Source organism: Bactrocera dorsalis, chromosome 4 (assembly GCF_023373825.1).
Source record: "Bactrocera dorsalis isolate Fly_Bdor chromosome 4, ASM2337382v1, whole genome shotgun sequence".
Lineage (NCBI taxonomy): Eukaryota > Metazoa > Arthropoda > Insecta > Diptera > Tephritidae > Bactrocera > Bactrocera dorsalis.
The window spans coordinates 2,150,868-2,163,619 of NC_064306.1; the positions used below are offsets into that span (position 1 = coordinate 2,150,868).

General features: G+C 37.4%; 1 protein-coding gene across 4 annotated transcripts in view; it reads right to left on the reverse strand.

Annotated features, from left to right (window-relative positions):
- Positions 1-12,752, reverse strand: part of LOC105226142 (uncharacterized) — a 270,787-nt gene that overhangs the window by 2,662 nt on the left and 255,373 nt on the right. For all 4 annotated transcript variants that reach the window (XM_049455824.1, XM_049455825.1, XM_049455822.1 and 1 more), the window contains one exon: positions 707-1,156. In XM_049455824.1, the coding sequence (XP_049311781.1) occupies positions 707-938 (232 nt within the window). In that variant the 5' untranslated portion in view covers positions 939-1,156. The remainder of the gene's footprint in view (positions 1-706; positions 1,157-12,752) is intronic.

The following is a 12,752-nucleotide window of genomic DNA, read 5'->3' on the forward strand; positions in this document are numbered from 1 at the left end:
ACGAATTAGTAAGAAATAGAAATTTAGAGGGAAGATTAGGTCTAATACTAAATTAAGGAAACTCTCGACTCGTGGGTTAATAAAATCAATGAAGACTGAGGTAACTGAGTATATTCTTCAAGCTTTCCTATTGCACAAAGGTGGTCTGAGATATTGGATTCATTTAATTTTAGTCCCTTCGATATTTTTTACTAATATATGATAAGATCTGTTGATCTTCTCAAATTTAAGACTTGTTTGGATGCAGCGCACTGAAGTGACAAAAGCTAGAAAGGTTGCATGGTCCCTAAAATTATAGGATGGAATTCAAACTTTCGTCTCCAGAAAGATTGGGTAAAGGTCATGTCAAAAAGAGGACACTACCCGGATATGTTTTCGCGGTCGTCATATGGGGCTGAAGCGTTTCGCCTTCTCAGAACGGGGATATGTCTTCGCGGTAGTAATATGGACGAAGCCATCATAATGGACTAAAGCGTTTCGCCTTTTTGATAGAGGCAATATAAAAGGTTTTCATTGACATATCATATATTCTAGCTCGTCTCTAGTTATTGTCCAACCGTTGGGAAAGAGTGTCATACCTTAATTCTTAACAATTTTGGGACCACTTTTATCTCAGTATGGATTGAGTGTCTTATCCAACCTAGATGTATGTAGTCATATGGGACACTTGAAAACTTAATATAGACATTCGCTAACGTTCACTCACCTGTTCGATTGTCCACTAAGATCTCCGAAGGATCAAAACGATCCGTTGTGGTCGACGTAGTCTCCGCATAACGCAATATGTCCTTCTGCAGCAAAATGCGGCCGCTCAACGGCACGGCGCTGTACTCCTGTGAGACAATATTGGTGCCGTGCATTTTGAAGAGACCGATTATGACGAAGGACCACACGCAAAGTGAGAGCAAAACTTTCAAGATAATCTTGGAACTGGCCATTTTGCTGGGTTTCTTGCTTAAAAGTAATGATTGTTGTTGGAGAAGTTAAGTCTAAATTAGTGTTGTTGTTGTGTTTGTGCTTGCTTCGGCGGTAAGCACGTGTTTTCACCAGTCACGGCGTATTATTGCTGTTATTGCTGTGGCGCGTCGTGGTTCCTCTTTGATGAATGTCGGAGACTCTCTGCGGCACACGAAAATTCCATCAAAACTTCGAACAACTGAAACGAGACAACAAAGCATTTGGAGCGTAAGTAAAATATCAAATTTATATAATTATTTGGGTGAAAGGGAGCGAGAGAGAGGGTGGGGAGTCCCCAGTGAAATGCTGAATGGCTGTAATCGCTTTGTTCGGCCGTCTAGCAGACGAGCCATTGCATTGACGAGACAAAGCACATAAAGCATTTAAAATAATTGCCACATTTTATATTATGTGCGGCTTTGTTGTAATGCCATTGTTGTTGTTGACAAATTTTCTTGTTTTTATAGCACAAAATAACAATGTTTGGCAACAAATTATGATTGAATATGAAAATGAGCGCAGAGTTGGCGACGAAGCAAAAAGCTACAAAAGCCCGCAACAAAGCTCCGCAGGTAAGGCGTTGCGAATGCGACAACAAAACGCACTTACGATTCTCCGAAGTGACATTCAAACACTCAAAGCGGCGTGGATACAAAATAAAGTCATAACGGCGCTTGAATGGACGCGAAAGTTGTCACCGCGCGCTTTCTTGCGGCCTGTCTGCTACCAACTGGCCGTGGCCAGTGGTTAAGGCGTAACTTACGGCATTGTTGTTGCGTTTGTTGTAATTGCCGCATCAATAAATAATGCAAGTCATTATGGCAATGCATAAAATTCGCATTTCGCTGAAGACGCTGTGGGAGAGACCGCGTACCGCGCACCAAGCGGCCAGAGCCAGAGCGCGTTCGCAAGCTTATGCCTATCATTTGTAGGCACGTCGGCGTCTTTATTTGCAATTTTCGCAAATTATTGCCGCTAATGAAATGTTCGTCGTTTCCGATATGTCTGCGGCCCTTACAGTGTTGTTGCTGTCACAACATTGTTTTGTGGCCGGCGAGCTCCTGTAGCGTAGACACGTGTATGTCTCGTCTAGTGCTTACTTATTATTGCCACAATGATAGAATTTTACTTTTATTGTTGTTGCTTGTTCGCTTGCTCAATTATTTGTTGCTGCTTTGGTTGTTAACTTGTAAACGACACGAAGTTTTGCTTTTTTATTAGCCTTTTGTCTGGCCGCGTCATTTCAGTCTGAGCTTTTGTTGGCTCAATGAGTTGGCTGAGTGGCTCAGTGGCTGAATGGCCGGCTGTTTGGTTAGTTAGCGCACACTGTTGATTTGTCTGGTGGCACGTTCTATTGCACAGTGGTGTCTGTTCGGCTTTTTTTGGAGACGATAAAACTCAAATGAGACAGCAGAGCCTGTGTCGCTAAGAAAGTACCGATTTAGGATGAAGGAACGATTTGGCTTGCTCATTTTCAGCCACAGTAAAGTTCTGACATATTTTGGGGGTGATCCGAACTTGTAATCAATATTTCATTTAAATGAGGTACTTAGGCGGATTGGGTACTTAAAAGAGCCGCTTAGGTCCTTCGATTCGAGTATTAAGGCCAAAATGGCTGGTTAAGTAAGTGACTTCGGTACTCACATGAGGGATCAAGCCATCAAGACATAAGTCCCTTCTATAATATTTATATGGAGACTAACACGTGTGGAAAATTCCGTTAAATCGACCTCTCTTTGTCGGGAAAGCGAAAATCGCTTAGACATCATATACTGGATTAGTCTTTGTATCGACCTTCTCTAATTTAACTGCTTTTCTTGCGACCTGCGCACACTGTCCGCGTCCCCATTGAGTGGCCACAGTTGACACCCACCCACGCCATTTTTTGTAGTCTTCCAATCTGTAACATTGTTTGTATGTGTCTCGACAATAAAGGAAAGCACAATAGACAATGCCGCTGTAACTCCAAACGACTCGCAGTGTCGCAGTGGGCTTAATATAGCCACAGTGGAGAGTCGGCAAGTGGAAGCAAAGAGCGCAGCAAGCAGCAACAGTGTGCCAAACAAACAACGGCTGCACGGACAGACACGCTTTCCGCCTTGACTTCCTCCCATTACAAACCCGTCTACTTCCTGGCCGCAGAGCAGACAGGCATGACCAGCCGGCTGGCTGTCAACTTGCAGAATACACGTAATTTGTTCCAGCAGATGGGCGGTGAGCGCCAGCAGACATATCGATATAAGAGCTTAGGAAGACAGTGAGCTTTAAAATAGAAAGAAAATAAAGAATTACTAAAAACACCGCAGCTATTTGAGGTAAAGGCGGTTCGAGGTAGAATAGAAGACAGGCAGACAGACTGATAGGCTGATAGGCTGCGAGGACGACAGGATGTAGCGCCAGATAGCGCTAAACAGACGATAAGTGTCCCCTCAAGTAATGCTGATGTAGATGACGATGATGATAGCTTGAGGAAGAGCATGAGATGCAACTGGGTTTGGTGATAAAAGTAAAGCTCGTGTGCCTGCCGCCCGCTTTGTGTGGGTGGCAAGTGACATTTGTGGCAGGTGCGGTTGGCTGTGGCACGCTCGAGTGTGTGTGTGTTGTAGAGTGATAAAAATAACTGTGGCTACGCTGGTTGGGCAGGAGAGGCAAGAAGGCAAGGATACATCAAGTGGAAGAGGAGCGGCAGCAAGCTGCTTGACTGTGCCACTTGGCAAGCGCAGCGTCAGCAGAAAATCTACGCCTATACTGCCGTTATGTCACACACACTGTTTCAAGTGCCAGCAAGAGCCATAAGGAAGTAACCTTTTAGAGCAGCGCAAAATTTTAGCGCCACACACCGGAAAGGACACTCTCTGTGTGCTCTCTATGCGGTGCTTGAAGTAAGCTCGGGTCCTTGAAGCTGAATACCGTGAATGCCATGAATGCCATGCATGCATAAATGAATGCGGGAATGAACATATGAATGGCGTACAGAAAGAAACGAAAGTGAGAAAGACTAAAATACAACAACAGCAGCAACAAGGACAATGAAAAGGACACACGGTGGAAAGACATGAATGAGCGTATATATTAAGCTTAGAATGAATGAATTTGTTAAGCATAATTGACGCTGACATTGTAGACGAGACACAGGGATGCTGCGCATGCCACAAGAAGCAGTATATGAATGTCCTTACATACACATGCATGCTGTCTGTCTTTGGCTACCTCACTCAGAAGATTTATTGAGACTTAAACGCTGCTCGCTTTTTTATTTTCCCCGAGTCTATGTCTTCCTGAGTGGAAAAGGAACGAAAACGAAAGTGAGACGTCGTAAATCACTAGCTTGTTGTGTGCCATGATTTTTTCCGGCGCGGCAAGGTGATGAAAATCGACGCCGTATGGCTAGTAATCCACTAAGTGGCCATCAAATTTGAGCTGCTCAAAAAACTACGTCAGAATATTTGTCACATCGAGTTTATTGGCATTGCTATAAATCTTTAAGGAAGCGATTATTTTATGTGGTCCAATTGGAATGCGGAAAAGCAGTAAAAGTGTGATTAAATGGGAATGATTTAGGAGACACAAGGAGAGAATGAATGCATTAGAGGCTAAGTGGATGGGTATACCAAGTGAGAGGGCATATAAAACAGAAACAGGAATAGAAGAAGAATATCGCGGTGGAATTACCATAGAATTTCAGCTGGTGATTATTGCCTTGAAAAAACTTTGAGCTGGGTTTCGGCTTTGGGTTTTCGAAGTTTTCTAGGGAACCTCGCTACCAAACCATGTTGAATTCTGTGTAGTTTGAAGAGTTACATAGATCGAATAGGAACACAACCGGTGAAGACTTGGAAGCTTTAGAACCCTTCTTTTGTCGAAGCCGATCGTTAAGACTGACGTCTTCGGACCTCTGTCTGGCCGGCAATCATTTCAGATGGACACAAAAGTCGTTGTGTCTAGATAACTTTGTAGTCGGTTTAGTTTTTATATAGCGGAAGAGGTTATGCAAAATATAAAGACAAAAAGGCTCTGGCTGTTTCTAAGAGAGTCTTCAAGGTTTAATTAATCAAAGCCAACTGAAATTCATTCAATTTCAATGATAACCATGGCCATTTGTTGCATATAAGATTGGAACTGTACGGCTAGTGAAAGACCAAGCAGCACTGAATACAAAAGGAATTCAAAAACGAATATTTGTCGGTTAAAAAACGAAAACTGTTTATGGATAAAATGCAGAATATCTTTTCCGCGAATGGTCGGCGATAAATGCTGTCGATTTGAGAATATTAAAAGCTAATTTAAAAAGGCAGCTGCTGTAATTTGCAATAACAAATGATTTTCGAGAAACTTTTAATCAACGAACAAAGCACGAAGAGTACAAAACGAGCCCAGTTTAGCGAGTTGCTTTTACCTGCTGCCAAACGAACGAATACCCCAAATCCATTAGCGTAATTTATTTCGTTGCGAAACCTTGCAACTGTAACCCTTCAAAGCATTTTTGCAGCTTCCCCTTTTCCCACGTCACGCTGCGGTAAAGCAAGAAAAGAAAGGTAAACGTTGCAAAAAGTAGAGAGAAATATCAATAAAGCATTCAAAGTCAGTCTAAACGAAGCCAGAAGCGAAAAAAGGTGACAAATGTCTTGTAGCTTGCACCTTGGAAAACCTACAAATGTCAGAGACAAGTGCTAGCGGACACTCGACAGGAAAGCTGAAGTGCTGCACCAACAAGCAGGGATCACGGCAAAGCAGCGGGAAATGTGTGCGAAACTGTTACGTTGCAGGGGGAGACTTAGCCGCGGCGTGCAATTCTATGTACATACATATGTATGTATGTACGTTTTACGCAACAGTCAGTCAGTCAGCGACATTTGCGCAAATGTCAAGGGACAAAACTCATAAAGTGTGTGAACAAGTAGGAACAACAAAAAGGAAGAAAAAAGAGCTTCAGAACGATACAACGACTGTTGATTGTCAACGGCGCACATGACTCGTGCGAGGCCAAAGTGACGAGCGGTACGCGAGCACAAGCGGACGCTTGCAATTCATGGAGTCAGTCATTAAAACGCACTCGCACTTGATTTTTCCCCCTTCGCTACTCTTGCTTGTATGCCCTCACTTTACATACTTACATCTGTCGTCCAGGTAAACAACTTGAGAAGTGCAGAGAAGATAATGAAGTGCGAAAATTACTGTTAAGGGTTCAGCAGTGTACAGGACTGCAGTTGATGTGCGGGTTGAAGCATTTTAATTTGAATTAATTTATTTTTTATAAGTTTATGTCTGTAGAAAGTTGGAAAATGCACCAGCAATTTTCGTTTGAGGCAAAAATTATGCTGAACTCCAGAATTACAGAGAGCAGATACAATTTTTAAAACAAACATTCTGCTTGTGAAACAAATTAGAGCCATAAAGCGCAGTTAAATTTTGGAATTCAAGAGAAAAAAAGCAACCTTCCAAAATTGTTGCCAAACTTGTTGCAAATTCTTACACACATGTTGTGCAATATGTTATACATGCATTATATACATACATAAACACAAATAAATTATGGAAAACGCTATAGAAATACAAAATTTTACAGCTTTCGAAACTAAAATGTTGACAAGAAATGTTGCAGATTTATTACAAAAAAGGGACTATAAATTATATAAAACCGGAGCTAACTAAAATATACGCAAACTAAATCGATTCCAATTTTTTTATAAAATGTGTCTAAACAATGTTGCGCAACATGTTGCAGCAGCATTGAAAAATATTTAAGATGACTAAAATCGGTGAATTTATTCAAATGAAAGGAATTCGGCACGCAATTACAAATATTTCTATTCAAATGTGTCTAAACAATGTTGCTCAACATGTTGCAGCGGCATTGAAAAAACTTCAAACTAATTAAAATTGCTGGATTTATATAAATATAAAAAATTCGTTACAAAATTACGAATATTTCCAATAAAATGTGTTTATACAACGTTGCGCAACATGTTGCAGTAGCATTGAAAAGGTTTTAAGCTAATTAAAATCATTGAATTTATTCAAATTTAAAGAATTCTAACACAAATAGAAATATTTCTAAATAGATTGTCTCAACAATGTTGTGCAACATGTTGTAACAGCATTGCAAAGGCTACAAACCAACTAAAACCGCTGGATTTATAAAGTTTATAAAGACATAAAGATTTAGGAACGTAATTACAAATATTTCCAAACAAATCTATCTAAACAATTTTGTGCAACACGTCGCAGCAGCATTGAAAAAGTCTCAAGCTAATTGAAATCATTGAATTTATATAAATATAAAGAATTCGTTACGTAATTACAAATAACTCCAATCAAATGTATCTAAACAATTTTGTGCAACACGTTGCAGCAGCATTGAAAAAGTCTCAAGCTAATTGAAATCACTGAATTTATATAAATATATAGATTTTGTTACGTAATTACAAATAACTCTAATGAAATGTATCTAAACAATGTTGCGCAACATTGCTTATAATGAAAGAACAAAGCATATTTGTCACGTTTCCTGCTAGGCATAAGCGGATTTCCAACTAAAAAAGCAAATTTTAATATTTTATCGTTATTCCCAACCCTGCTGTCGGAAAACTGCCTGCCTGGCTGCCAGCTTCACTCTTGCTGACTTCAGCATGCACTTTTTTACAATTCTACTCTCACAGCTCAAGCGGAGTCGAGCGCTGCTGTTGACTGTCTGTAAAAATTGTTATCATTTTAATGAAGTTGCTGACACATACGTTACATGCGCTGCGCTAGAGAGGCCGCCACGTTGTGGATACGAGAGAGTGAGCCATCCGGTGGCGCTGGCACTTAAGTATTTAGTCGTATGCGCGCACACCCGTATGCACATTCGCCCGCCTGTGTGTGTTTGTCGTTTAATGCGCCGCTGATGGTATTTAAATGATGCGCATAAATTAACAAACACTGCAATGCTTCTGCAAGAAGCGCACAAAATGTGTACGAAACCAATGCAAAAAGAAGCGAAGAGTGGAAAAAACGCGCGCGCAATATGTTGCTGTCGCATGGCGCTGCTGCATGTCGCAGCGTTTAATAACAGGTCTGTCTTCCATGCAGCGCGATTGCTTTGCTGACTTGATATGTTTGCATTTCTTATTCATTTGTTAATGAAGTGGCAAGCTACAACAAGCATGACAACAACAGTAACAACAAGTTGTTATGGCAATGCAGCAAAACAGAGAATTGCTTGCAATATTACAAATGGCAACTTCGCTTGATTTTTCTGCAGCATTCACTGATTTGAATTCGAAATGTTTTGCGTTTTGAGTTTTTACACTTTTTTTGAAGAGTTGAGGGATTGCTTTGTATATACGAGTACTGTATAAATGATCACATGAAGAGCTGAGTCAACTAAGTCATATTCCTATGTATGAACGCGAACTATTCCCCCAGTTTTTTAGAAATCGATCTGAAATCTTGCACACAGGTTTATATCTTCAAGAAGCTCCTCGTTTGCTGGAACTGCCGATATCGGAGCACTATATGATATAGCTGCCGTACAAACTGACCGATCAAAACCAAGTCTTTGTATGGAAAACTTTTTTATTTGAAGAGATAACTTCACAAAATTAAGCACAGATTATTGTACAAACATACAACACTATCTCTGAGCAAATTGTTCACATCGGATGACTATAACATATAGCTGCCATACAAACTGAATGAATAAAATCAAGTTTTTGTATGAAAAACTCTTTGATTTGTGAATATTTTTGTATTATAGTTCACTTGCAAGCAAATTTAACTTGTTTTCTTGCTTTTTCATTAACAATATTTCCATATTGTCACACACACACACATACTTTTCACACATAATACCACATGAAATTCTCTCTACAGCCTTGCACTAAAAATTATTTGCTTCAATTTTTAATTCTGCATATTTGAGTAAAGTGCGGTTAAGTTATGAACTTAACATGCCACAAAATCAAATACTCAAATATGCAACAAACAAACAAACACACACACGCGTACAGAATCACTTAAAAATGCCATGAATGCTATATGAAGCCACAAAAATACCGATTACCAACGTAAAAAATGTCAAAAGCAATGCATGAAATATATTTATATGAACAAATTTACATACATACAGCGCACATGCACGCATACCAGTTCACATTTGAAATCGAACCAAGCCAATAGAGCAACTGCTAAATTATATTACAACGAGATGTGTTCAATATGGCCAGCATTTTTGTGCTAAAACTTCGTGAACATGCATATTTACATGCATTTATATTATATACGTACATATATAATTCATGTCTATATGTATGTATGCCCGCATATCAACCAGAAATATTATTGGTTAAAAACACCGCAGCTAATGCCGTTGAAATGCAAACGACAATGCCTGAAGTTACAAATTTCATTAATTTCGCATTTTCATTTTCAAATAATTCATTAATATTTACATACTTCATGCACTAATAAATAAATAATAAACACGGCCTAACACTGTTGCGCTGTGGTAAGGCACTGTTGCACGCCGCAATGCGATAGGCGTTGTGAAATGACTTTTTGCGGTGTTTGGCGGTCAACAGAGTTGCCAGGTTCCTCGCTGAGCATTATACTTGCATTACTAACTTTTTTAATATTAATTCGCAGATATTACAAAAAAAAAGTATTTAGAAAAATGTTACATGTGTCTATATAAAATTTGCACAATTTCACACACGCTGGCAACCCTAAGCCTTTTTATGTAAATATCTAAAGCTTGTAATCGCGCAACAGGCCGTCAGCAGCTCGCTTGGTTTACCAAAAAATGTAATTAAATGCAGATAATTGAGCCAATATTGTGGTTTTATTTAGAAGCCACAAAAAATAAATAAATCTTTATTAAAAATATGTGATATTATTAAATTAATAAACACATTTTGTTTGGCTTATTGATATGTGCTAGTTTGGCACAAATATTTGTGGTCTTAGTTGCCTGTCAGAGGAGAGTGTATAAGGAATTAAAAAATTTATAAAAATTTTAATCACATATCAATAATTAAAAAAATATGAAATTTTAATTTAAATTTAAAAAATTTCAGAAAATTTTTTTCAAAATTAAAATTAAAAAAAAAAATGAAAAATACAGACATATATATATGCATATGTATATATTTTTTTTAATCTGAAAAAGTATTGATTTAAAAAAAATCGAAATTATAAAATAAAACAAATTTTTCAAATATAAATTAAATTAAAAAATGTTAGAAAAAATTTTCAAAATAAAAAAAAATTCAAGCTTAAAAAAAATTTTAAACATCTGAAAAAGTATTAATTTGTAAAAAATTTACAATTATAAATTTTATTTTTTCTTCGCGATCTAAAATTTTCAATAAATTATTGATGACAAAAATTTTGAACTATTTTTAGAATGATTTTTTTAAATTTATTTTTAGCCCTTTTTATTACTTTCTCTACATATTTTCAATTTTATTAAAAAACTAAAAAAAAAAATTCAAAATTCTTCGAATTTTTTTTATTAATAAAAACTGGCAGAAAAAACAGGATTTTTCAAATTTTTTGAAATAATAAAAAAAAATCATAAATAAATTTTTGTACCGAGACACTTTTTCTCTCGGTACAAAAATTTATTTATGATTTTTTTTATTTTTAGTTTTTCGTATAATAATTTTCCAGAAAAAAAAATTTTCAAAAATAGTCGTTGTTTATAAATTATATCGGCAAAAAATTAAAATTCTTAAAAATTCCTTGTCTTGGTAAAGAAATGTCTTTTTCGTCAAAATTTTGTTAACTTAAACAACAATCAATTATTGCCAAATTATTTCATATTTTTAATAACTTTTCGCCTGTTTTCGCCAGTTTTATATTTCGCTTCTGCATTTCAACGATTTTTATGATTTTAATGCCGCAATTTATTATTCGATTGACGACCATTTAGAGGCTTAATTTTCACTTTATTAGCGGCGCAGATTTTTATTTCGCAAATAATTTCGATATTTGGAGCGCGCAGACGCTGCGACACCATTTGCGAAACCGTAAGAAATGAAAAGCTAATTAATAATAATTTCTTTGCGGTGACCCAAATAATTGTTTACCACAATTTTATTTACTTGCTTGCGCCTTTGGCGAATTTCTCGCTTGAATTACTTTTCACATTCGTTTATAAAGCAATATTTCATAATTTAGAAATTGTGTTTTGTGTGTTATTGTTTTACTTAAATTATTATTATTTATTTATTTTGAATTTTTTAAATTTCTTTTTGTGCAATATTTCAATAGAGGTGGCACAATTTAGAGAAAAATGTCAAAAGAACCACTTTCAAATGCATGCCTGACATCAATAGCGCAGAGGCAATTCATCAAGCTGTCACTTCGGTCACAGTCGGCAAGCGTCACATGCCAGCGGCGGAGGCAGAGGCAGAGGCTGACGCCCAGAACAATTGGGAGCGTGTTCGGAAAGCAGTAAGCAGCTTTGCGGAAATGGGCGCAAGCAATATTAATGAATTTTAAATTTTCTAAATTTGGGCAAAAACCCGACAAGCGGACAGCACGACATGAGCGCACTAAATAAGGCGGCGCAGATCAACTGGCGGCTGCGAAAGGAGCCCGTGGAATGTTGTGTGGCTGCATGCGAGCAGCGTGTACAAATAGCTGCATAAATTAGAGGCGGTGGAGACCTGTTTTTCTAACGCTTTGACAACACAAAGGCGTTGCTGGGAATCAAGAATGGTTGCTACGAGCTTTCAAGAAACACAGGGGGAACGCCGATCAACTGTAAACGGTATCCACGTAAGAATATCTAAACGAAATATCGGTGAAAGACGCTCGAACACGTCGCGTTGAATTAAGCAATACACCTAGTGTGAGTTGTTGCTGTTACTGTTGTAATGATTAGCATACGACGACGCTGTGGTGTGGCAGAAAGTGGCGCATGCGCTGAAGCGACAGGCATAAAAACTGGTCTGACCGAGCATGCGCGCGCAGGTTAGAATGTGAATGAGCGCCGCTCGTAAATATGTATGAGAGACGCTGGAGACAAAAAACCAAAAACAAATGACAACAAATATGTATTGAAATATAGGAAAAATAAAACAAATGCAGAATAAATAGCGAACTGACCTAAATTTGAGAAATCTAAGCACTGGACACAAATAAATACCATAAAACCAGAAAAAATTTAAAAAAATTGTGAAAAAAACTAAATAAAAACAAAGCAAAACAAAAGCAACAGGCTGTAAAAGTTGCCACAGACGCGCGAACGTGCGAAATTGGCGTGACAACATTAAAAATATATTAAAAATACATAAAAATAAAAATGTTTGTATGTATGTGCGAAATTTCGAAAAACCACAAGAAATTTATAAACAAAAGCGCGATGGGCAGAACTAGAACGCTGCTCATGTTTATGAAATTAGTTAAGTGCTGGTAATGAGTGAAATATCTGTATGTATGGTGAGTAGAGTGTGTAGAGGGTGTGGTGTATTTGGCACAAAAAAATATTGAAAATGCCTGGAAGACAAATTCTGCGCATGCGCAAATAGCACATTGGTAAGCACGTCAACAGCGTAGAAAGTTGCCTGTAGGAGACTTAGGTTACAATAAAGTTAAAAAAGAAATAATAATAGCAAAAACCACTCATAAAAATTGCAAAAAATTAACAAAAAAATTTATAATAAATACAAAAAAAAAAATTAAAAAGAAAAAATTTGAAAGAGAAATAAAAATAAAAAATGGGAACAAAATTTTAAAAGAAAAAATTAAAAAAAATGTTAATTAAAAAAATTTTAATAATAAAAAAACGGAAAAAAATTAAAAAGAAA